General features: G+C 41.2%; 1 protein-coding gene across 3 annotated transcripts in view; it reads left to right on the top strand.

Moving 5' to 3' along the window:
• Positions 1–27,377, top strand: part of CILK1 (ciliogenesis associated kinase 1) — a 56,963-nt gene that overhangs the window by 15,644 nt on the left and 13,942 nt on the right. For all 3 annotated transcript variants that reach the window (XM_038554319.1, XM_038554320.1, XM_038554318.1), the window contains exons 2-8: positions 4,044–4,316; positions 8,097–8,151; positions 12,542–12,663; positions 13,670–13,749; positions 23,272–23,404; positions 24,508–24,679; positions 26,745–26,912. In XM_038554319.1, coding sequence (XP_038410247.1) covers positions 4,216–4,316; positions 8,097–8,151; positions 12,542–12,663; positions 13,670–13,749; positions 23,272–23,404; positions 24,508–24,679; positions 26,745–26,912 — 831 coding nt within the window. In that variant the 5' untranslated portion in view covers positions 4,044–4,215. The remainder of the gene's footprint in view (positions 1–4,043; positions 4,317–8,096; positions 8,152–12,541; positions 12,664–13,669; positions 13,750–23,271; positions 23,405–24,507; positions 24,680–26,744; positions 26,913–27,377) is intronic.

Here is a 27,377-nt window from a genome sequence, read left to right as displayed (position 1 = left end):
TCACCTGCAGAGCTTTCTTAACTACTGAAACTCATTCCCCACCCCTCACCTGACCCTTAGAGGTGGGGTCTGGGCAATAGTATTTGTTAAAAGGCTATTCTAGTGTTCAGCCATGGATGCAACCACTGGACTTTTGCCCTCTCATGAACACACCGAGGTCTGTACCACCAACCTTTTGCGCAGTTTCCTCCATCTATAATTCCTTTCTCTTCCTTTTCTGCTTAATAAAACCTTGTTCATTTACTGCTTTAGTACTACCTCCTCTCTTCTCTTCTCTCAGATCCCTCCCTCCACTGAAGAGTTGGTTGCTCTTTCTACTATAGTCTCATAATACTTTCTACATTTTTCATGATCACGTCAGTTGTGAGTTATTTCAAGGACACTTATCTTATTCATTGTGTGCCGCAAAAGCCTTGCATAATGCTTAGCATCTTAGTAAAGGTGCAATAAAATTCTGCACTGTCAACCTGACATCAGTGCCTGAAGAGACACCAATTTGATCTATTGTACAATCATTATGTAATTACCTGAAATAACATAAGATTAAAAAGCTATCATGGCATGGTGAGAGTCAAATGTTTCTAGAGTAATCAAATTTCATTCTGTGATAATTTGACAAACTGTAATAAGAAGCTATTAGTATGACTATATGTTAAATGAATGACTCATTCTATCTTGACTTCACTAAAGTTCTTAATTCTTTCACAAATGGCTTTCTCAATGATAATCTAGAAGCATTGTCCCAATTATACAATTTAATTGGATGAGGAAGTAGTGAGACATAACTACCAAAGAAAGGTTTCTGTGATTGATAATTTATAGATATGAATCAGTAATATAATGCCATTGCAAAAAAATAAAAAAGGTAGGGGAGAGCCCACATGCTACTGGAATGCACATCATTATTAAGGTTGGTCACCACAGCTCATCAAGGGAATGGAGAAATGTGTGAGGATTCAGAGATGAATGCCAAAGATAATTAAAGGAATGGAAAAAGGTCTTATGAGGAAAGGTTGCGTAATTAATGCGGGAGAAGGCTGAGAGACACACATTTGATTACTAATTTCATGTATACACACAATTTTGTGGGGTACTTTCTTTATATCTACCAAAAAACGAAGCATGAAGAAATTAGCTTAAATTAGAACAGGCAAGTTTTAGTTGGACATTAAGAAAAATATTCTAATTAACTAGATTACAAAATGCAAATCTAATCGTGTTATTCTCAAGTTAAAAAAAAAATTAACTTCCCACTGCCTCTAGGTGAAAGCCTCCTTTTTGTTTTGTTTTGTTTTTTAAATAAAGCATGTGATTTATTAGCTGCTATTTGACAAATCAAGGAAAGTACCAGTGATTTTTAGGAAGATGACATACAACAATGGTTTGGGAATTTTAATTTGTTAGAAAATGAAATCATGAATGATGTAGAAATCATTTAGGTCACATCAAAAATAGGTAGAGATAGATATGAAAAAGAAGAAAAAGGGGAAAATAAACCCAGAGTTAAAAATTGCTTATGCTGTGGTTCAAGTACTCTTTCTGTGTTGTGTTGAGACACAGCCATGATGTATGTTCTAATGTTAGGTTTTATCGAATAAATCTACACTTTTATGTCTTAAGCTGAAATAAAATGTTTAAGATATATATCTTTTTAAAGATTCTCTTCCTTTACCATTTTGATAACTTTTTAAACTTCTAATGTAGAATAATTTACGTTAGAAACATATAGAAAACTTGCAAGAACAGTCCAAGAATACCCATATACCTTTACCCAAATTTACCTATTGTTAACATTTAACCCCATTTGTTCCCTCTCTCTACCCTCACATCATTCCCTCCCATGCACACAATATTTTAACTGTACCTCCTGGAGAACAAATTGCATACATCATGGTCCTTGACTTATACACCCTTCAGGGTGTATTTTCTAACAATAAGACTGCTCTTACAGAACCACAGGACAGATATCAACTTCAGTAAATTTAATACAGATGCAATACTTTTACCTAATCTACCATCTGTCTTTCAGTCCTTTCCATTGGCCCAATGATGTCCTTTGCAGCACTTTGTCTCCTTTGGTACAGGATCAAGCTGAAGCCTATGTTTTTCAAAGTGGCATCTGAGGCCCTCCACAAACAAAACTCTGGGGTTTTCTCTCTCTCCTGTTCCAAGCTCCCACCTTACCCCTCCCTCCTGAGTTGATGCCTTTGTTTCTGCTCCTTGGACAGCTAGAATGCCTTGCCTTACAAAACACCTTCTTTTCTTGTTCTCTCAAGCTCCGTCTTTTGTGAAGACTTTACTTATTCCCTCCCTTACCCAGATGGAATGGACCCTGCTGGAAGCTAGGGGACTTTCCCTTGAACCTCTCCCACATCCTGTCCCTGAAACCTAAGCTGACTTGAAATATCTTAGTTCATATTCGCTAGTACATATCTGGCCAATCCACCGTCATCCCCTAGAACATATCTGGGGATCCACCACCACCACCATCATCCCCATCCTGAGACTCTAAGATCTTTGAAAAAAATGGACAATAAACTATGTAAATACCTTGTTTCTCCACCACCATCATCCCCGTCCTGAGACTCTAAGATCTTTGAAAAAAATGAACAATAAACTATGTAAATACCTTGTTTCTCCTCAACCATTCATCCACTAATATTTGCATTCATCAGTGACTCTTGTCTGCAACAGATCTTATTGTGGTATTTGCCTAATAGTGAATTTTTTATTTCCTTCTTTCCTTCTTCATTTATTTGGAATTCTTCTGGAAGGACAAGGTGCGTAAACTGGATTTAGATGCAGAACATCACATACTTCTAATCAGTGTTTTCTGATCTTTTGATTTTTCAGATAATTATTTTATCAGCTGTTTTTTGCTCAGGGTGCCTGGCTGGCTCAGTTGATATTGTATGCAACAGTTCTTGATGTCAGGGTCTGAGTTCAAGCTCCACAGTTGACATAGAGCTTACATTAAAACAAAAACAAAAAAAACTTTACTTTTATTTTAGCATTTATATTTTATTAAGCATTGCAATCACTTAAATTATTGCTATATTTTCTTTATTATAGACAGACTGAATGACTCAGTTCTATAAATTGCAAAAGCCAATGATTTGTTATTAAAGAAAAGACAGCTAAATGACTTTAAAAAGGGCACACCCTATATACAGACCTTAAGAAATTAGTTGTTCTTTGTTTAGCTTCTGCATGTCTAGTAATAAAAATAATACTGTTGATGCTTAGCCACAAATAGTTCATGGATCATATGTAAATTCTGTATCAGGAGAACTTTAATTTTAACATTTCTTGGCTTTGTTACATTGTAAATTGTAGCAGAAATACACAGAACACAGTATATTTAGTACAGATTTTTGTAGCTCTGCAATTTTTGTCGACCATAGTTTTCATGCAGTGTTTGCCCACAGTGGCTGGTCAGCAGAAAAGCATTGAATTGCAACTGATTCATTTCTGAGTCAGTGACAAGTTCACTTTCCAAGAATGGTATCTTTCATCTTATGAAAATTAAAAAGAGCATTATTTAGGCCAGAGGTTGGGAAACTTTTTCCATAAAGGTCCAGATGATAAATTTTTTAGGTTTGTTTGTTTGTTAAAGATTTTATTTACTCATTCATGAGAGACACAGAGAGAGAGGCAAAGACCCAGGCTGAGGGAGAAGCAGGCTCCCCACAGAGAGCCCAATGCGAGACTCTATCCCAAGACCCCAGGGATAGTCTCACAACCTGAGCCAAAGGCAGACACTCAGCCACTGAGCCACCCAGGTAAGCCATATAGTCTTTTTTTTTTTTTTTTTTTTTGCCATATAGTCTTTGTCACACTGCTGCTAAACTCTGCTTTTGTAGTATGAAAACAGCTATAGACACTATGCAAATGAATGACCATAACTGTGTTCCAATAAAACTTTATTCACAACAACAGGTGGTGGCCTGGGAGGGTTATTGTTTGCTGACCCTTGATTTAGACAATAAAAATACACAAAATCTACATTAGCAGTTACTCTTGTCTCTCATTTTTCTCTACAGGCAGAAGACTGATCTTTGAAAATATGTATTTGGGAGATAGTCACGTTCTATTAAATACCTTGTGCTGGTGCTGCCATCGAAAAATCTGGTTACACTCTGGGGAGGCCTGCTGCTTCTGCAGGACTGCACCGCCTCGGCCCTGAGATGAGTGTCCAGCCTGAGCGGGCACACCATGAATAGATACACAACAATCAAGCAACTTGGGGATGGAACCTATGGTTCCGTCCTACTGGGACGAAGCATTGAGTCTGGGGAACTGATTGCCATTAAAAAGTAAGTTTTATTCTTCACTCACATCAATTCATCATCAACAACACAATGTCAACATCGTTTTCACTCTACCCTCTGCATTTCTCGTTATTGAAAATTTCTAAAGGTAGGGGGGTGGGTAGGAGGCATACAGGAAAGTCTTAGACATTGATTTCTGTGGGCTAGATGATTGTTGGCTCCGGAATGTTCGTGTCAGAGGTCTTAAACACATTCCTACTTTAGATTTGCATATGACACTAGTCCTCTTCCAAACTGTCATATCGTAATGTGACGTAGTAATGAAAAGGTTTAGAAACATTTTATTGGAAAGGAAACTGACACTCTGAGAAGTTAAGTGACTTGATTTGGATCATTCACACAGGTGGTGGTCTAGGGACTACTATCTTCACCTCCCCACTCTACTTCCCCTTTACAATCTGAGTCCAACCCGAGTGTATTAGTTACCTCTTGCTACCTAATAATTTACCCCAGGAATTCATGGTTTTAAACTACACCCATTTATTACCTCATGGTTTCTGTGAGTCAGGAGTCTGGGCAGGGTTTGGGTGAGTTCTTTACATTAGGGTCTCTCATGAGGCTATAATCAAGGTGTTGGCTAGTGCTGAGGTCTTATCTGGAGACTGGGCTAGGAAAGGATCCACCTCCAGGTTCATTCACATGATTGTGGGTAGCATTCAGTACTTCCTGGGTGGTTACACTGAGGGCCTCAGTTCCCTGCTGGCTGTTAGCTAGACATTGTCCTCCGTCCTTTGTCATGTGGGCCTCTCCAAAGAATAGCTCTCAACATGGCACCTTGCTTCAAGATGGGGGGTCGTGAAGGCAATGAGAGAGGCTTCTGTCAAGGTGGAAGTCACATCATTTTGCTTTTGTAAACTAATACAGAAGGGATATCCTCTCAGATTGCTGTGTTCCAATGGTTAGAAGCAAGTCATTAAAGGAGAGGCCTTATACCAGGCTCTGAATACAAGGAGGTGGGAATCTTCAGGGACCATTTCAGGGCCTGCCTGACACACCACCTATATCCAGTCACTTTCTCAACATCTCCATTTGGATGCCCTGCAGACACTTCAGATTTATTATATCCCAAACTGAGCTTATATTCACCATTCCCTCTCTCTTACCCCAAGCCTATTTTTCCTCCCACGTTCCCTATCTTGATAAATGACACTACCATCTCTTCAAAACCTGCACATCCTTCTGACCTCCCTCTGTATGCCCAGCATTGGCCACCTAGACCTGTAGATTCCAACTTCTATGTATTTATCTGATCCACCTACTTCTCTGTATTCTCCCTGCTAACCTACCATTCAACCCGTTATCTTTTACCACCTTTACCACTAGAATAATTTCCTCTGTAGGATCCTTGGCTTCTATTCCACCCCTCTCCATTCCAATCTGAAAGGATTACTTTAAACACATGAATCTAAAAAAAAATTTAAAAAAATAAAATAAAATAAAAAATAAACACATGAATCTGATTGTCTAAAATCCTTTACACCAAACACTGTGTCCCTGCTGCCCCACTTCATCGCCTGTCCTACTTGACCTCAGTGTGCTGCAAGTTACAGTTCTGTACCCACCACTAGCACCCCCCCATTCTTGCAAATGCACATGGGAGACTCAACCAGGGGACCTTCCGCATAGGTCTGTAGACAGCCCAGACCAGGACTGAGCCCCACTTGTACACCTTGGTGTCATCTCAATAACATGCCCTTTAATGGATTTCCCATCTCTCTGTTCCCAGTTTCCTTGCTCCTTGCCCTGGCTTCCTGGAATCACCTCCCAAATAAACTACCCATACCCAAGTCCTTGCCTCAGGCTCTGCTTTCAGGGGAACCCAAACTATAACAGCTTGCAATATCTTATCAATTTTAGGATCAAGCCCCCAGTTGTTTTTTTCTAAGATTTTATTTATTTATTCATGACAGACACAGAGAGAGAGGGAGAGGCAGAGACACAAGCAGAAGGAGAAGCAGGCCCCATGCAGGGAGCCCGACATGGGACTCGATCCCCGGTCTCCAGGATCACACCCCGGGCTGAAGGCGGTGCTAAACTACTGGGCCACCAGGGCTGCCCAAGCCCCCGGTTTTTTTTTTGTTGTTTTTTTTTTTTGTTTGTTTGTTTTTAATGTGATCTTCAACTTGCTACATCACTTGGCTGCTCCCTCTTTTCTTCAATCTGATGTCTCACTATCACCCTACCAATGTCATTTCCACCACTTTGGCCTTTTGGCTTCTTGAACTCACCAGATACCTTTCTGCCCCTAGTCTTCACATGATATTCCCTGCCTCCTGCCTCGATGGGCTAAATTCTGCAGAACCTTCAAGTCTTAATAGAAACATCACCTCATTCTAGGAGTGCTCCCTGATACCTCAGACTAAATTAGGTCACTTTGGCGTCTGCTGTCACCATGCCCTATGCCGTTCCTTCCCAGCACTCAACACAAAAAGTGATGATGAATTGCCTGCCTTCCTGCTGCGATGTCAGTTCCACGAGGGATGCCCTTCTCATTGTTGTATCTCTAGTGCCTGACAAAGGCCCTGCCATACAGGAAGGGCTAAACAATATTTGGGTATGCACAAAGGAATTGGTCACTCTACCTGCAGATATGTGACACTGGGGACAGAGTGTGAGAGCGAGGTGGAGAAATGGATATTGGCCTCTTATTAGCCAGCAGTGAGACCTTGGGGAAAATCTTTTGATTTCTCAGTTTCATCATTTCCTCCCTTGTCCCATCTATTTCCTGGGGCTAATGGAAGAGTCCGGTGAGACCATGTGATTACAGTGCAATGAACAATATAACTAGAAACGTGGATTTTTGGTTCACCCATCGAGTTCTCTTTCTCTCCCCTCAGGCTGTAGGCCAGGGTTGGCCACATAGTAGATATTTCAAGCTTTTCAGGCCATATGGTCTCTGTCATAACTCAGTTCTGCTGTTGTGTAAAAGCAGCCATAGGCCATGTAGAAATGAATGAGTGTGGTTGTATTCCAATAAAACTCTTTATGGAAACTGAAACTTGAATTTCATAAAATTATCATCATCATAAGATCATACTCTTCTTTGTTTTCCCCAGGTATTTAATAATATAAATGTCATTCTTAGCTCATGGGCTACACAGAAAGATAGTGAGATAGGGTTGGCCTGTGGGTCATAATTTGCCAACCTCTATACAGGAGGATCTAGAACTGTGTTGTCCAATAGGATAATACGTAACCATATGACATTTAAATTTAAATTTTATTAAAAATTAAGTTCCTATGTTATGCTAGCCATAGTCCAAGTACTCAATATCCATATATGTGTAGTGTAGTGGCTACCATACTAGATACCAAGAGCATTACCATCAATACAGAAAGTTCTGTTGGAGAATTCTAGTCTAGATAAAAAAAAAAGCCTGAGGGATTTGCCTCCAAGGCAAGGTTAGCCAGTTAGTGATAGAGCAAGACAGCAGGGGAGGTTTCCTTGCACTGTACTGCACCACCTCCGCTGGAAAATTTTGCGATGTAGACTTGATCACACTGCCAGATTTTAAAATGAATTGTTTTGGGCAGTATAATGTTTGGTAGAAATTGAAACGAACTTTAAGCACTATTCAAGAGTTTCAGGTCAAAAACATTTGTTTTTGGTTTTGGGTTTCTTTGGTTTCTTTGTTTTTTTGAATTTTTTAGTTAAGTTTTGAATTGTTCCACCCTCCACCTCTCCAGAATGGAAATATTTTAAACAAGAAAGTTTAGCCTGTTACTTGGAATAAGCATGCTATTTGTTTCTTTGTTCTCTTTTAGAATGAAAAGAAAGTTTTATTCCTGGGAGGAATGCATGAACCTTCGGGAGGTTAAGGTATTTATTAATACACTGGGGAATAATTTATATGTAGTTGATTAAAATAGCTTTATACATGCTTAGACATACGGTTGATAGAGTTAGTCATTTTGTTTGAATTGTTACACTGATGCCCACAAAAGGGGGCAAATGACAACATCATATAGTTAATAGCTCAAAGTAGAAGATTGCTCTGCTATTATATTAGTGAATATACTTTTTTTAAACTTTGGTATAGTACTGTTAACTAAACCACAGATTTATTTCAGTCTCAAGCATTTCCCACTAATGCCCTTTCCCTTTCCAAGTGTGATGAAATACACATATAAAATTTACCATATTACGAATTTGTAAATTCACCATTCAGTGGTGTTAAGTACGTTTGTATTGTACGGTCATCACCTCCATCCACCTCCAGAACACTCTTCATCTTACACACCTGAAACTCTGTACCCATAAAACAACAACCATCACCACCACCACCCGCCCCGTGACCCCTCTATCCCTACCCTCAGCAACCGCCATCTACTTTCTATGTCTATGAATTGGACTGTTCCAAGTACTTCATATATGTGGAATCATACAGTATTTCTTCTTTGCGCCTGGCTTATATCACTTTACATCATGCCCTCAAGGTTCCTATCATAGCCTGTGTCAAGAGTTTCCATCCTTTTTAAGATGAAATCTTATTCAGTTGTAGGTATATGCCACGTTTTGTTGATCCATTCATCCATTGATGGACACTTGGGCTGCTCCCACCTTTTGGCTCTTCTGAACCTGCCCATTTCTTTAAGCTCTTCCTTTCTACTGGCTCCTTCTCTTCAGTCTATAAATAAATATATGTGCCCGCCACCCTCCCTGATGAGTTCCAGCCCCCTTCCCGTGGAAGCTTCTACCCCTTGCCTTGCCTAACCTGGCAGACCTTGTCCCAAGCCCTCACTCCCCCACCTGCATTGATTTCCCATGTGGCCGAAGCAGGCATCTGCCTCTGCAGCTCTATGGGAGCCACGCACTCAAAGTCACAAGTTGCCAAGTCCAGTTTGTTTTCTTAGGCATTTTCTTGCCTGCAATGTTGGGTGCTGTCCCCTCCTATGGCTGTGGGACTCTGCTTTTTGCCCCACTGACGTGTGGCTTTCTTGCCTTTCACCAAATGCTCTGTAGTTCTCCCTTTAAATAGCAATGACTTCTCGCATTCTGCCCTTAGCGATTTTCTCCTTTGCTCTGAATCTCCAACGAGTAATTTCATTTACTTTCCTCACTTCAGTGGGCTCATCAAATCTTTTATCCTTCGTAAGCATTAGATCAGGGGTTAACAAATGGCCACATCCCGCTTAAGTGCAATTTTGTTGGAACCCAGCCATGCCCACTTGTTTATGTGTTGCCTATGGCTGATTTCACGCTTTGATGGCAAAGTTGAGTAGTTGAGACAGGGACCATATGACCTAGAAAGTCTAAAATATTTATTCTTTTTCCCTTTAAGAAAAATTTGTTGACACCTACTTTAGGTCCACACATCTACCTGCTTAGTGGATATCAGTGCCTGAACTTTCTAGAATGTCTGCCAGTGCTCCCCCAGTGCTCATAATATATTCTCTCTGTTAATGAACATTCACCCAGTCACCCAGAAACTGCAGGTGGCTTGTGTGACCTTACTTCCTCTGCATCTCATCCACCTTTTGTGCTGCCCCCAGAATAATCCTCGTGACATTCAGCTATTCACACAGTACCTACAATTTACTGAGACACTACTATGAGCCAGGCAGCACATGCACTGTCTTATTTCATCCTCACAACTACCCCATAAGGAAGATGTTAGTATCTTGGACTTGCTGCTGAAAACAGCTGACACCCAGAGACTCAAGCTACTTGCTTGAGGTAAATACAACTCTAAGCCACAAAGCTTGGTTTCAGACCCATGTTTGTCGGGCTTCCATGGCATATACACCTGGCATCCAAACAGTGTCTTCCCTGCCCACTTCCCCCATCAAAGTCTTCTGGATAAGCTTCCTTTTTTTTTTTTTTTTTTTTTGATAAGCTTCCTTTGGAAACAAACTGGGACAGTTCTCATCTCTCAGGCACAGACCATGCCATTTCACTCATGCACCCATACCTAAGAAGGACTTCTCTCCTGACACACCCATTCCCTCCCACTGACTTCATCTAGATGCCACTCTTCCTTCAAATCACATTGTGAATGATACACTCATTGGCCACTCAGAGTTTGCTGATTACTCCTTCTTGAAAACATGTCTAATGTTCCTTGTTGCTGCCATTCTCTTGACCTTAATAAAATCCTTCTCATTCTGTTCTGTGGATTTTGTATTCATGCCCTGTCTTAATTAGGCTATTTGCCTCTTACAGGCGAGGACTGTGTCTCATGCCCCGGGGTACCCTTGAAGAGAAGTACTTTGCAGTTTTGTTTAATCGCTAAGAACCTTCCTCCAAGTGGGGATAAACAGTCCCCATTTGGACTGCTGACCTGAGTCTAATTTGCTATTTGTGCTTCTCAGCTCTGTCCTGCTTCTTCTTCTCGTAAGCCTTTCCTGTGCCAAAAGAAGATGCCTTCTTCCTGTAAAATGAGTCACATGAAATCTCCCACATAAAATTCATCCCTTTTACATTAAGCTAATATAGACTTCACTTGTCCATGAGGCTCACTCAGAAACAAGAACTACGAGCCCTTAGACTTGAGCCAGTGATTCATGCTCACAACATATGTCAGGCCAAATGTGGAAGGTACTGTCTCTGCTCCTTGCCTGAACCCTTCTCTTGAAAAGCTTAAAAACCTACTACCATTTTTCTCTGACTACCCTTGCTCATTCTGCTGTTCATCCACTGGACATCTCAGCGATTGCTGTGATGCATTCTAAGCAAATAGAAAAGATGCCTGCAGGGGTAAATACTTAGAAGTTAAGCAATGTTTTTGTTTGTTACTCATGGAGAACCTGGAATCCAACCTAATTAAAACAAGTAATCAGCCTGGTTGGGTCATTCTTGAAGGATCTGGCCTTCCCTTCCATTGAAGATTTCCTGCCAGAGAAGCTCCTCCTTGGCAGGAGTTTGTCTTTCAGGAAAGAGGCTCCAGAAGAGTTTCATTTTATTGTCATTCACTGACCATTTCCTGTCTGTTCCTGGCCCCTTGAAGTAATTCAATCATATCACAGCAGCATTCCCAAGCTCTGATTCCTTGCTTGGGTGCATTATTACTGAGTATCCTTCTAGATTGGGATATTCATGTTCAGCTTTTTGTCTTCAGCCGTTGCATTTATTTTATAAAAGGAGTGTTCTTTTTAAGGAAATTCAGAGATAAAGAGGGTTTTACAGTGAATTATTGTCTGAGTCACTTCTCTGTGAGGGAAAGGCTTTGGAATTAAAGGGTTCATCCTGCTGGCCAGCGACCCTTTGAGGTTCCTTTGAAGGAGACTGTTAATCAAATTCTGACCATCTGGTGAGCAAAGCAGCAGTTTCTCTGGCTGCTGTACATGAACAGGATCCCTGCTCACGAATACAAAAGTATATTTATCCACCAACAGAACTAATGATGCAAACAGAAAAAAGTTTATACATAGTTGTATTCATGTGGATGTGGCAGGTACAGGGAAACTGCATATGCACAAGGATAAAGAATCAGGTCATGCTCCGTTTCCTGAGCCACCCTCTTGTTTCTCATCACCCGCCTGACTCTTTTGCCTTTGCTGACTTTTGCCTTTGCTGTCCTTTGGAAGCAGAGCTCTTTCTCCCCATCTCACCTCAAGGGGTGCTTTGCAATGAGATAGCTCCTCTTCCTCCTTTCTCTTTTAAAACTCACACTAATGGCTGGGGGATGGGCTAAATGGGTGATGGTATTAAAGAGATCCCTTGTTGGGATGAGTACTGGGTGTTGTTTGTAAGTGATGAATCACTAAATACCACTCCTAAAACCCAATACTACACCATGTATGTTAACTAACTTGAATTTAAATAAAATTTAGAAAAATAAAATTCACATTGTAAGGACTGCTGTGTGCCTCATGGACACACATGAGTCAGATGGAAGTTGAGAGCCTCGGGCTATAAGCCTCTGTCTATTTGAACAATTTCTTGTTCAAAGGGCCTGTGGACTGTTGGCTTGTCATCTCAGCCCCAAGCAGCTGCCTCCTCCGATACTAGAACAATCAAAGCTTTAGCTTCCCATTGGTTCCCTTCTGGCTATTTTCATGGCATGAATTCCATCATCTGGAGGGAGTGCACCCTAGATAGCCCTGGCCCGTTGCCTGGTGCAGGAGGCAGCCAGAAATCCCCGTGATGGTCAAGTACTTCCTCTCTAGTCAGCTAATCGAAATAATTTTTCTACATAAAGTTATTATTTTTCTTTTTCAACAACAGATTTTCTCTAATTTTTTTTGTTTTTCTCTCTTGCTTTTTTCAGTCTTTAAAGAAGCTCAACCATGCCAATGTAGTAAAATTAAAAGAAGTTATCAGGGAGAATGATCATCTTTATTTTATCTTTGAGTACATGAAGGAAAATCTTTACCAGCTCATAAAAGAAAGGTACTGTGTGGTCATCATGATATTAGAAATAAGTATTGCAAAGTGGATATGTTTTCTTTTGGCGATTGTGTATCACCATCCTGATGCTTAGGCTTCACTGTTTAAAGCTGCCCATTAGATGAGGGGCCCAAACCACATTCCTACTTTGGAGGCCTCGTGATAGTTTTCATAGAAGCTACATTCAATGCTGCCGTTTTCATTTTTCAATGGGTTATTCACCCAGAGAAGCTCGGAGATTGAACAGATACTCCACAGCTCTCTATTCCTACAAGGACATATGGGCAGAGCAATTTCAGGTCAGAGTGTGACGGCTTCATTTATTTTGAGAGCTCCATTGAAAACTTGGAGGTTTATTGCATTTCCTTTCCTGCTGCTATGCTCAGGGGCTTGTGTGCTAAGAAGAGGAAACTAACAACCACCTTACCTGCTCTGGTCATTTTGAACTTTGAAAGTGAGTCAGTCACATGGAACCTCATGGTCATATTTTCTTAGTGGCAAGTGAGTGCCATTCACAACTTCTCTCTGAGTGAATTCAGTGAACAAATATGGTCTTCATCGTCACTAACAATAGTGAAGCTGTATGGTCTGCCCAATCAGGGGCAGTGCGGTACTGTCCATCACATTCTATAAGGACTTTGTCTGGAAAACCTCAGATTTTCCCTGTTAAAATGTGTTAAAGTTTTATTTTATATTATGGAGAGAGAAGTTTTTTTATATGATAGATTGGAGGGCTTGAGGGGGGTGGTGACTATAAAATTTTTAATCTTCTTTGTAACGTAACTGAATATACCAGTAAGCAATACACCAGTGTTTACAAGGTAACTATCTCATATGGACAAATGGTTGTTTTTCTTTGATCTTTATTATCAAAGGCTCTGATCAAATTATGTATGACCAAATATTTTCTTAAATACTTACTATATAACCAGAAGAATAGGAACACAGGGTATTTGTTTTCATATGTAAATCTAGATTTATAACTTTTTTCCTCCTCTGCCCCAAACAGAAATAAGTTGTTCCCTGAATCTGCTATAAGGAATATCATGTATCAGATATTACAAGGACTTGCATTTATTCACAAACACGGTAGGTAATTGGAGTATTGTGCTTTTTAATAGTGAAATGTTGTCGTCACATAGAAGATATAGGTAGCATCAGGCTCTTTTTTGTGACTGCCTCCCAGAAGAGGTTGATGGCTTAAGATGCTGACAGTGGGGTTTGGGATCTATTCTCTTTCATATTGACTTCTGAATTTTTCTCATTATTTATATTTGCATGTTCTTAATCCTTAGGGTTTAACATTAAGCTCATTGGTTATAGATCTAAAAGTTATTACTGCCCATTATCTGGTGTATCAATAAGACACCTCAGATTAGAATTCAGAGAAATTTCACTTATTATGTTTAATCTACTACTACTGCTTTGCTGTGGCTTCTCATTTTCCTGATGTACTAGATTTCAGTTCAAATGCATGCAAAAATGGCCTAACAAAATTGATTCAAAACAGGAAAATAAAATCAATTAAGAATTAGCAAAGAAAAATAAAGACAAAACAATATATGGATATAGCAGAGGTGAAAGTTAATCTGCAAAATGCATGTCAACAAATTCTATTTAAGTCAAAGAAATAGGCTACAGATTTGATTCTGAACTGGCTTTCTGACAATGTGAAATGTGAAACATGACCGGTTGCATCCAACCTAGCTCCCCCACCACAACCCACCTACCACCAGTAAAAACAGTCTGGTTGCCCAAGAGAAGCAGTACTATTCTTGGCTTGGAACTAAGACCTGAGAGGTTTCTCTCATGGATCCTTCTGGAGGAGACAGTATATAATGTGATTTCATGGTAAACAGTGACAGGTTACACTGGGCAGTTTCATGTCATATCCCTCATTCTAGGCCGGTTACATCACCTGATCAGAGAAAGTAATCCCTACTGGGGCCCAGTAGGATTCACTGTAGGAATGGTCTAGGTAGTCCAAGGAGAAATTTAGAATATCTAGAGGAGTGCATGGCCATGAACCCTTTGGGAAATCCTCCAATACTGTTGTCCTTAGCAGAGCTTTTGAAAGGTGTTGAGTTGCAATGACTCTGAGGCTATATTTTCCATCAAACACCTGGGGTATTACTAAACCTCTGCTGCTAACTAGATGCAGACCCACCTTGCGAACACAGAGCCATGAGATGGATATGTCCACCAGTGAAACAGAGAGTCCCATAGGGGGGTCATTCAAAATCACTTTAACTTTATAGACAGATGGGCTAAGCAGTTGCACAAGCAGAAAGCCATTCACCCCCAGCCTAAAGATGTTGTTGCCATTGCAAATATTGCATCAACAGGTGAGTTTCATTACCCAATAAGGAAACTGGGCGGAAGCCCTTTGATAATAGAGTCAGTACAGATTTGACATATTGGCAGTGAGTGGAAAAGACACCGTGCCAAAGCTGGTGGTATGATTAACCTCTAAGTAGCCTCTCAGGGGCTAAATGAAACATAGACAGATAAAGGCTATCTGGGCAAATCCATGTCAGCCTCAGGTACATGCTAAATTATCAGTGAGTAATATGCAAGACTGAGTCCACTTGGGAACCAATTCTAGTAAAAAGTTTTTAGTAAATGGTCAGCCTGATTTCTGTTGGCATCAACAGAGCCTTTGGTCACCAGAATTCACAAGGGATGTTTCATGTGAAACATGAAAAATGGGTATGGTATCTAAGGGATAAATAGGGGGAGAAGGATACTTACTAGATTCAAGAACCCAGCAAAACGAAGTAATGAGAAATCAAAGAGATTCTCGAAAGAGAAAGTCAGTCAGAATGTTTTCACACAGAGATGGTCATAGTGTCTCAGTTCCTTGAGCTGTTTCCTCAGTCCTGGAAACTGAGTAGTGGACCCAAAAGAAAGTTAGTATTCATAGGCTTTCTCTTCTCTTCCTTTGGTTGCTTTTCATGAGACTCTCGGGTATTTCTTGCCAGAAAGGACTTGTAGTCTTTTACCTGGGTCTCTACCTAATCTTATCAAATGAACACACATATTCACACATGTATGTCACATATATGCATACATATCTACATGTATACATGCCCACATACCTGCATATATCCTGCTCCCCCCCAATACATGCACACACCCCCAAACCCACAAATGGCATGTATATGTGTGCACACACAATCCATATTTGCATCCAATAACGTAGCATCCAGATACTGTTGTGACACCACTGCTCTTTGAAACTCTGGACTGTCAGTTTCCCCCCACATGCCTTGGACACTCAGATCATGTATGAAGGCGATACAGGAGAAGGCTCAGGTCATGAAGAAAGTCATAAAAACCTCTGCTTTTACAACCCAGCACTGTTGCTATTACCAAAGATTTTTGTGGGCACTGTTTCCCAGCTGTTAAGTGCCCAGTTGTAATTTGAGTTTAATAACATTTCATCTGTCACCTTACTTAGTTCCTTTCCAATTTCTCAGTTAGAAAGGACAGATGGTATCTGTTCCTTCCAAAGAAGAGCCTGATGTTCAAAGAGGTTTAAAGGCCTGCCAAAGACCCCACTGCAACAAAGTAGTAGAGTGGAGATTAGCTCAGGTATCTGATGCTTTACTAGAAAATCCTGTCATTTCTCAAAGAGAACAAGAAAATAAGAGGTGAACAAAATAGTGATAATAATGGTAGGTGGGAGGGAATCTTAATTTTACAGGTCCTATCCCATTTTTATTGACAAATGATTTTCAGAAACTTTATAATGGTTTTTATATGGTATTGATTTGCCTTTGTTTAAGTGCACATGTAACTCCATACTACCCCTTTCTTCCAGTAATGGAAAAAAAAATCATCTAAAGTACTTCACACACAGATTTGTCTTGTTAGCTTGTTCTTACTGCGAGAAGGTGCATTCTGGCCCTAGGGAGTAGACTCCTTTGAGAGGGGAGAACAGCGCTGCAGGTAGTTGCTATGGCCATAGTTCATGTCACCGAGTACTTTCCCCCCACAGGGAATGAAAACATGACTCCACTTGGTGCTGATTGAGCAATGCCAAAGCATATGTACTTTGCTGGAATTGAATAATTAACGCAAACTGCATTCGTCCTTGACCTGCCCTTAGAAATGTCCAGCTCACACTTACCCGTGCAGGCAGTCAGAAATGCCTCAGATGGCTTGGAGGACAATGTTTTGCCCCAAGAAGTGATTCTCTGCTTCTGTGTTTCACCACTGTCTTGCCGTGCATGACCTTGAGTCACCCCTTGGTCTTTCTGTGTGTTGCTATCCTGTTGGTCTTCTTGATAAAAACATTATAGGTTTCAATTCAGTGATAACTGTGAAAGTAACAACTTCCATAGCAGGAAGATATACTATATAAAATCATCGTGTTTAAATATTCCCTGGTTATTTCCATATATTTATATCAGGTTCATCATTAGCAGAATGTAGTAGATGGGAGAAAGCCTGCTTTGTGGCTTGATGTTTTCCTTGCCCAAGGGTTGTTAATGAAAAGTAAGCACAACACAGTTTCTGCCAAGATGAAAAAAGAAAATCCCTCTGTTATTTGACTGGCATGGGGTACCCTGAAATGAAATTGAAGGTCTGTTCCCGTCTTCTGGAAACCAAACAGTTTTGAACGGGAAGATTCTTATCTTAATAACACTTTGCTGTTGTGTGGTGTCTGAATGAACCATCTGTAAGGGTTCCATTATGAATCAGAAGCCCAGAGGAAGAAGTAGGCTCATTGTTACAAGCTCCAGTGCACACATCAGCAGAACATGTACCTAGCTAATAATTGGATTGGAGCTTAGCAGCACCTCCTCCTCACAGGTGAAGTGCATGACTAGCTTTGTAGGCATTAATTCTTATATGCAAAAAATGGAGCTGTGTCTGCCTGCCCCCCTATTGGGAGGATAAATGAGAGGATTCATACTACAAATAATGACAAGGTCTTGCAAGGTGCCAGTGTGCCAGGTATGGCTCTAAAACTTTTACAAAACTAACACATTGAATCCTACAAAACAAGCTGTTAAGGTTTTCTTTTTACAGATTGGAAAAGTGAGGCAGAGAGGTTACATGATTTTTCCAGACAGAGAACAGAATTGAGATTTGAGGGCAGCCCCGGGTGGCTCAGCGGTTTAGCACCGCCTTCAGCCCAGGGCATGATCCTGGAGACCTGGGATCGAGTCCCGTGTCAGGCTCCCTGCGTGGAGCCTGCTTCTCCTTCTGCCTGTGCTTCTGCCCCCTCTCTCTCTCTCTCTCTCTCTCTCTCTGTGTGTGTGTCTTTCATTAATAAATAAAATCTTAAAAAAAAAAAGAATTGAGATTTGAAATTGGGCAACCTTATTGGTCTGCACACATAACCATTCTGCTGTATGGCCTCTCATGGAAATTATAATATTTTGTTAAAATAGAGATGAAAAATAAATGTACACAATGTGAGGGTCTTATAGTTTTAATTACGAAGGAATAGAACTTATAAGACTGATAATAACTAATTTAGTAATGAAGAAAAACAGACATATTTATGAATGTTTCCTAGTTACAAAAGGCTTATCCTCAAATACAGTATAACAAACAGCACCTGTCAAACAATATTTGTCAAAATGCCACCTGACAGATACAGTTTTCATTAGTCATTTTTAAGGATCTGTTTTGCAATTCATTTTTTTCCTAGTCTTGTACCTCTGTTTCAGGTCCAGAGTATGATCTATAGAATGTGAATCTACTTATACAGATACATGGGGAACTAGAATCTTCATTCTCCCCAGTTTATGAGTACATCTGTTCTAGTAGGATTAAGGAGGAGTTAGCAGTGAGGGAAAGGATAAAGCTTGACCAATGTGAGGAGGTGGTCTGTGCTCATATCCTGTGGTGGAAGCAAGGTGCAAGATCCAGAGCGTAAGAGTGATACTTGTATCATAGTACAAGTCAGTGTGATAGGATGAACTGAGCAAGGATAAGATGCAAGTTTGTTGAGGTGGGTGTTATAGATGGTGGCAGAGGGAGCTCACGATGGGGCTTGGACAATGGCTAGAGGACAAATGACTCATTTTGAGAGAAAGGCCACATGAGTTTGGAAATAATTTATTTAGCCCAACTAGATGAGAAAGAGGGAGTCTAAGAGGAGAAATAGTGTTGAGAGGTGTTGTACTTGAGAGGACTAGAACCACAAATCAAGATTTAACTATATGAATCTTGAGAGGGCCAGAGTACAGCTCAACAGTACAGTAGCTCTAGCACATTTCTGGTAGGACTATGAATAATTAACCACCCCCCTACCATCACCAACCACTGACTCACTTTTCCCATCTGTTCAATAAGAAAATGATGCTTGCCATTTCTCTTTTTCACTGGTGTGTTTTTAGTGCTCTGAGTTTTTAGGAAGAGAGGCCATGGTCCCACAGTTGATATATTTTCAGGGTCAGAGGAGTCTTCCTGCATGTACTGACAAAAGATCACTCTCTGGTAACTGTTTCTGTCTTTGCACTTTCTTAAGCCAATTCCAAGAGGGAGCTTACAACCAGGCCTTCTGGTTGCTGGAGGGTGTTCTGAGGAACAGAGGGTCCAAGCATGATGACTCAGTTATACTGAGTCTTAGAAACCACCCACTCTGGTGTGTATTGATCATCTTTATTTAATCCATCTGATAATAAGCCATCCAAACTTGTCCACATCAGAAAATTAATTCTCTTGGGATGCCTGGGTGGCTCAGTGGTTTTATCACCTGCCTTTGGCCCAAGGCGTGATCCTGGAGTCCCGGGATCTGGTCCCACATCGGGCTCCCTGCAGGGGGCCTGCTTCTCCTTCTGACTGTGTCTCTGCCTCTCTCTTTCTCTGTGTCTCTCATGAATAAGTAAATAAAGTCGGAAGGAAGGAAGGGAGGGAGGGAGGGAGGAAGGAAGGAAGGAAGGAAGGAATGAAGGAAAGGAAAGAAAGAAGAAAGAAAGAAAGAAAGAAAGAAAGAAAGAAAGAAAGAAAGAAAGAAAGAAAGAAAGAAAGAAAGAAAGAAAGAAAGAAAGAAGAGAAAATTCTTCTCTTTTATTTTAAAGGCCACCCTTGACTAATACTGAATTACCTTTCGAATTTCCTGACAGCCTCAGATTTGGTTCTTACTATAATTTAGGTTTAAATTATTATTAATCTGGTTAGGATACTTAAAGCAAGTGGTATGAAGAAGGCCATCAGGTGTATATTGGTATGATGGCAGGATAAAGAATGATGCAATGGAATATATACATATATTTTTAATACACATTTCCATACAAACAAGAATATGTGAATACATGTGCATATGATGTACAAATAGCAAGCTCTCTCTGTTCCTGTCTCTGGTCTAACCCAGGTAGGACTCCTTTGAATTTCTCAATGCCCTGGATTATGGAAAATAGAAGCAGCCTTTGGTGAGAAGGAAGTACTTCCTCTTCTCACTTGTGGCCCTCTTGAATATATATGATCCCCTCTGTACCTTCAGCCCCTGCTTTTTTTAAATTATTTTTTAATTTTTTTAAGATTATTTATTTGAGAGAGAGAGAGCACGTGCACACACACCCTGGTGGGGTGGACAGAAGAAAAGGGAAAGTGAGTCTCAAACAGACTCCACACTGAGCTCGGAGCCCAACACAGGGCTCAATCTCATGACCCTGACATCACGACCTGAGCTGAAACCAAGAGTTGGACACCCAACCAACTGCACCTCTCAGATGGCTCCCTTCAGCCCCTTCTGTGTGCTCTGTAACTATATTTATTTTGTTTATCTTAGCCAGCCATTTGCCTGCAGACCCATCATTATGCCATAATACTATCCATATGGAGTGTGATCTAATACCAAGCTCTGGTGATAAACAGAGTGGAGTATTTTTTTAAAAAAACACTGTTGCTTTTCATGATATATGACATCCAGTGCACATTCAGGTATAACCACATCACAGTCCCCCACCGCTTCCTCTAGAGCAGAGAGGGCTTGGGGGAAATAGCCCTGACTAGTAGATTTAGTCCTGCTGGAACCCCCCTCCTCCCACACTGAGGACTTCCTGCTCTGAACCCTCAGTGTCTCCCCCACTACTTCAGGGTCACTGCTCTTCTCACTTCTCAGTTACTAGCTTATGAGCCTTCTTGCCTCCAGGTCATTCTCTCTGTTGCCCCTGCCTGCTGGGCCAAGGTAGATTGGTCAACCATTGAGCTCTTTCATGTTCTCTACAAAACTATTCAAGGCCTTTGTTCGATCAATAAGACTATGTTATGAGACCACTATGCTCCTGCCATGGTGCTAGGCCTTCAGAAGAAATAGAACTGTGGCTTCTACCCTTAAAGTGCTCCATCTAATTAGAGAGAGATGGTCAATATACCTATAAACAGCAGGGTTCTGCTTAAGCTCAGAGAGGAGAGCCTATCATGTCTATCAGGGCAAGAACTATGTCCATCTTGGTTGCTTCTGAATCCACAGAGCCTTGCCCAGTGCCTGGCCTGGATTGGGCCCTCAGTGAACATTTACTGGTAGGACAAATGAGTGAAAAAGGCTAGTGTAATTAGAATGGCTTCCTGGAGGGATACCTGGGTGGCTCAGCGGTTGGGCTTCTTCCTCTGCCTGTGTCTCAGCCTGTCTCCCTCTCTCTCTGGGTCTCTCATGAATAAATAAATAAAATCTTTAAAAAAAAAAAAAAATGGCTTCCTGGAGGAGGAGAAACTTGAATTGGGTCTTGAAGGATGGCAAAGATTGGGACTGACATAGATACAAAGAAACAAACCATGGTCCAGCATTTTGAATGGGAGTAGGTAAGATGAATCTGAAGGAAATGAGGAATTCTACCGGAATTGAAACATACTTTATACATACTGATGATAAGTATTAGAAAGTAAGTCTATCTCTTTAGGTAGACTGAAAGGAATTCAAGCTTATTATGTAACTTTAAAGGAGCCATGGAAGGTTGTATGTGTGTGTGTGAGACAGTGACAAGGGAATGACAGTGTTTAAATTATCAGGAAGTGTGGGACTCTAGAATAGCCAGGGTGAGGAAGCCCTGCCAGCAAGTGGCAGCATAGAGATAGGTGAGGAGAGCAAAGATTTGGGGGGGAGGAGTGAAAGGGGGCAGGAAGGGTCAATAGGAGATATTTGAGTGAAAAATAGAACACAATCCTATGACTGATTGGGAAGGATCCAATATACAAAGGAAACCAGGATATCTTATCAAAGGTTTGGGAAGGAGAGATGATTTGGGAGAGGATAAAAGTGGTTTGGGACAGGTTGATGGGGGGAGACAGGGACATCCAGCTGCTACCCCACTGGAGACATGGGTCCAGAGAAGAGTGGGGTCAGAGATGCAGATCTAAACATTTTCAGCATAGAGGTTGGCAAGGAGCAGTGTAGCTCCTCTGTGATGGCTATTAATTCCTCCCATCATGTGCTGGTTGGGATCTAGCTATCACAACATTGATAATGACAGGACATAACAACACCACCAGCGGCATTCACAATTTCCAGTTTTGGTGTTTCAATGAGATTTAGGGTTATATAGAATGATGTCTATGTCAGTGATACTCTCTACAAGTGGAAGGTTTTAGATTTTCAGAGACATTTATCACTGATCAGTGGGTGTCTGAGCGTACCTGGAAAGTTCACATGTTGAATATCCTGCACGCACCCGCAAAGCTCTGCTGTAGCTGAGACAGGCTTCCCATTTGGTGAGTTGTCTTTGCCTTCTACAATGTATGCTGTGCTGCAGATGTAGCTCTACTTCTTTGTTAGGCAAAGTCATAAGCATTTAACATATGAATATTTGTTGCAACACACCAGAATCTCAGATACAAGTAGGCCATATTCTTAAATAGCTTTGTTCTTTAAACAAAAATTATAATTGTGTTTTTTCTGTGATATAAACTCTCAGAAGTCATAAGACTTTTGTCTTTTGAAATGGTTCTAGTCTCGGATTCTTTCTGGCTAACTAGGGCGGTATAGGCATTATATATATATATATATATATATATATATATATTCCCCCCCCCCTTGGGTGACTTTTCTTTTTGAAAGTTATCAGCCCATAACTGAGTTTTGATATTTTATTATTTTTTAAGATTTTATTTATTTATTCATGAGAGACACAGAGAGAGAGAGAGAGGCAGAGACACAGGCAGAGGGAGAAGCAGGCTCCATGTAGGGAGCCCGACGTGGGACTCGATCCCGGGATCGAGTGGGATCCCCAGTTTTGATATTTTAAAAGCTGTTTTCTCTCCTGGAAAAGTATGAAGATCAGCTTTTGGATTGTTTTACATTTTGAATTCATCAGTGGAAAATGAAAGAAGTCCTGTGCATGGAGCCTTTGGTATCATTCCAGGGTTCTTTTCAATTTACAGCTATTTATGAAAAAAATACAGGGTGGCTCAGTCAGTTAAGCGTCTGCCTTTGGCTCAGGTCATGGTCCCAGGTTCCTGGGATCCCTGCTTAGCCGAGAGCCTGCTTCTCCCTCTCCCTCTGCCCCTCCCCCCTGCTTATGCATGCTCTTGCTCTCTCTCTCAAATAAATAAATAAATCTTAAAAAAAAAAAAAGAAAGAAAGAAAGAAATACAAGTGTAAAGAGTTATTGCAGAAGCAAACATGAACTTGTATTCCTTCTCCACTCTCTACAGGCTTCTTCCATCGGGACTTAAAGCCTGAGAACCTCCTCTGCATGGGCCCAGAACTTGTGAAAATTGCAGACTTTGGGTTGGCCCGAGAAATCCGATCGAGACCCCCATACACAGACTATGTATCTACCAGATGGTAAATCCTCTTTCCTCAAATCGCACTTCTTTTAAAATATACCATTACACTGAGAATAATATTAATGTCACAAATAATTAACTTTTCACTAAGAGAAGCAGTGCAGTTTGAAACACGTATTTGTAGTTTTGTTGACATTTCACCAGGTTTAAAAGCTTATATGGTAAATCTTTTTAAAAGGAGGCCCAGGGATCCCTAGGGTGGCGCAGCGGTTTGGCGCCTGCCTTTGGCCCAGGGCGCGATCCTGGAGACTCGGGATCGAATCCCATGTCGGGCTCCCGGTGCATGGAGCCTGCTTCTCCCTCTGCCTGTGTCTCTGCCTCTCTCTCTCTCTCTCTCTCTGTGTGTGACTATCATAAATAAATAAAAACTTAAAAAATATATATAGGGATCCCTGGGTGGCGCAGCGGTTTAGCGCCTGCCTTTGGCCCAGGGCACGATCCTGGAGAGCCGGGATCGAATCCCACATCGGGCTCCCGGTGCATGGAGCCTGCTTCTCCCTCTGCCTCTCTCTCTCTCTCTCTCTCTCTCTGTGTGTGTGACTATCATAAATAAATAAAAAAGTTAAAAAAATTTTTAAAAATAAAAAATATATATAAAAAAAGGAGGCCCATTATGCTTTTCCATGTTATAAATAATATTTTATATACAGCCCTTGCTGAAGACCGCTTCCTAAAAGAGTTGTGTAGAAGATTCTCCAAAGACCTGTTTAAAAACCAGCCAATGACTATTGTCGAAACTTTCAGACCCCAAGAATTTAAGCAGTTGCCCATGACCAAGAAGTAGCCTACAGACAAGTTTTATGTGCTTCTTTCTTCTATTCTCTCTTCTTTTTCCTCAGTCTCACTCTATGTTTCTCAAGGATGCTATACAGAAGAGTCCTGCAGAGAAATGCTCAGTAGAAAATACTGTGAAGTAGAGAAACACTACTTTCTGACAGCAGCCACAGCCTTTGCCAAGCCGTCCAGAGTCCACCTACCACACTGCACTAGAAATATTAGAAATATTAGAAATATAGGTCTCTCCCTGAGAATTAGTGGTAGTATTGCATTTAACTCATAGAGACAGTAACCAGCAGTCCATCTTTGTCTTTGTCTCTCCAGGTACAGGGCCCCAGAAGTGCTCCTGAGATCTACCAACTACAGCTCCCCCATTGACATCTGGGCGGTGGGCTGCATCATGGCAGAAGTGTACACCCTCAGGCCACTCTTTCCCGGGGCCAGTGAAATTGACACCATCTTCAAAATTTGCCAGCTGTTGGGGACACCCAAAAAGGTGATGATACGGAACAAAAGCCTGTGGGCTAAAACCAGCAGCTTCCCCCACTACCTTTCCTGTACCCTGTCCCCCCCTGGCCCTGGGGATCACCAGCTCATCCTGCAGTCTTTCTCTTCACCTTGGTGATCCCTCCCTGCCCTTTTTGCAGACCTAGCGGCCTCATCCCTCCTGCTCTTAAGTACATGCATTACGGCTTCTTGCTTTTCTCTCAGCCACCTCACCTCCCTCACCAGGCTTCTCCATCCTCATGGCTACGACTCCTGCATCCATTCGGAAGTCCTCCTACATGAAATCCCTCCTTGTAACTGCATTCACATGCTTACACTACCTGTGAGATTTTCTCCCAACACCCTCACCGTCCCTGTGGCCTCAACATCTGACACAGATAGTGTTTTGCTTACCCCCAGCTAGCTCCCTTCCCCCATTACCCTGTTTCTGCCTGCACTCCTACCAGAATCCCAGTGCCCTGGCATTGAGGCTAAATTTAAATTTCAGTGCCACCTTCTCTCTCTCCCATCCCCTCTTTCCCCTCATCCAAGCTGCTGGCCACAAATCGTGTTGAAGTTCGCTACCGGGATCTGGCTTGGGAGCCCTGCTGCAGCCAGCACAGGCCAGCCTTGACCATCCCACCTGTGTCTGGGGCATCTTCTCAGCCCACCTGCCCTCAAGCCCTGCCTGCAGCTTATCTTTCTCTCTGCAGCCATATTCCTCCAGCTAAACATTAGCCCTGGTACAGTCCTCCCTGCTAAAAATACTTGTTGAGTCCCCATACCCGAGCTTTCTTCACTCTCACTACTTATCGCCCACGTGCTACCTGCACCTGCTTGGTGCAACCTGGGTGGTGCCCCACTTCCCTACTCTGTGCATGCACACTCTGCGTACTTACGTGAACATCTCACGTGATGTAATTCTACTGTTTTTCCAAAACCTCTCAATAATTTACCTCGTCTATACTATTCTAATCTCCTCTTCATTTCAGCCGTGTTCTGTGTTACTAATATCATTATCCGTGTACATCTCTGTGCCCTGGACCATAGGCTTGTGTTCATTTGTATTTATTTTTCTAGGTCCTAGCACCATTGCTAGTACAAACCAGACCGTCAAAAAATTTTTACATCGTTTGAATAAATCAGGAGTGCTACTGCTACATCTTCAGGATTTTCAGAGTCTCTTGCTGGACTCCCTGTGTCCTCTGGATACCTGTACTTGTACCTCCCTTGTGACCCTCATCATTTTTTTTTCTCTGTATTATTGTGTTTTTACATAAATGTCTTATTTTCTCTTTTTGGACAATAACATCTTTAAGGGCAGGATTTATACTGGATTGTTTTTATATATCCAACACACTAAGCACTCAATAACCATCTGAGTGAATAAATAATATAAGCTATACATAGTGCCACTTAACCTTAAAAAAAGATAAAAGCAATGTAGATAATGTGTTTTGCAAAAAGTGTTGGAACTAGAAGGGACCTTAAAGATTGTTTGCTCTTCATTTTCCATCATTACCTCCAGAATTTGGTGGTATGATGCACGAAGCAGTGGAGAGCTTGAGACTGAGTAGAATAGCTTTCTTTTTTTGGTTTTTTTTTTTTTTTTTTTTTTTTTTTTTAGTAGAATAGCTTTCTTTACTGGACTTCTCAGCAGGTTTATTTTGAATTATCAAGATGAAGATATTGTAATATGTAGGGTATCACAAATTTATTTAACGGGAAACAAGATGTCTTCTTTCATTTTGTTCCCCCAGAACAATTTCTCATTAGTGGTTTCTTAAACTGTTGTCTCATGGGACGCGACTGGAAGAATACTAATTTGAACTATGTCGTGTTATAGTTTTAAAACAAGTTGGTGGCAAATTCAGTGTTTTCCACTGTTCCCCAGACTTCATGTTCTTTCTAGTGCCTCCCTTAGCATCCCCTGTGTTTTGTCGCACACAGGGCTGCACTGTGAGTATGAGCATGGTAACAACATGATTGCTTTTCCATTATGGGTACATGGGCCGGAATATAAACTATCACAGCAAGTTAGCTAAGCGAGACTTTCTATCTCTTCCTTCTTTTAGACTGACTGGCCTGAAGGCTACCAACTTTCAAGTGCGATGAACTTCCGCTGGCCCCAATGCGTACCCAATAACTTAAAGACCCTGATTCCAAATGCCAGCAGTGAAGCCATTCAACTCCTGAGAGACATGCTCCAGTGGGATCCCAAGAAACGGCCAACAGCTAGTCAGGTTTTCTTCCATTTCCTTCTGTTGGGTGCATTTCTTACGAAGTTCAGGTTCTGAATAATCCCTGTCTCATAGAAGTATTTTATTTGGTATTATGGGTGAAAAATAGTATCAGATGCCACTAATGGTATATTAAATATAAAAACATAAAATAGTTTGAAACTCACTGTATATGTTAAAGGTTTAAACACTATACTTGCTTTGAAAATTGGCATACAGTTCCCATCACCACATATGTAGAAATGAAAATAAGCAGATAGATCTACCTGTCTTTGGAGAATGTTTTCAAATATATTCTGAGTTAAGATTACATAGCAATTTGCCTATAAGGCAGTACTGGTTGTTGAAAGGGAATTTGCAATTATCTTGTAGGGGTGCCTGGGTGGCTCAGTTGGTTAAACGTCTGACTTTGGATCGGGTCATGATCCCAAGAGCCTGAAATTGAGCCCTACTCGGGCTCCCTGCTCA

The sequence above is a fragment of the Canis lupus genome, chromosome 12 (genome assembly GCF_011100685.1).
Source record: "Canis lupus familiaris isolate Mischka breed German Shepherd chromosome 12, alternate assembly UU_Cfam_GSD_1.0, whole genome shotgun sequence".
Lineage (NCBI taxonomy): Eukaryota > Metazoa > Chordata > Mammalia > Carnivora > Canidae > Canis > Canis lupus.
Note: the sequence above shows the minus strand (reverse complement) of the source record. Positions and strands in the feature narration are given on the sequence as shown.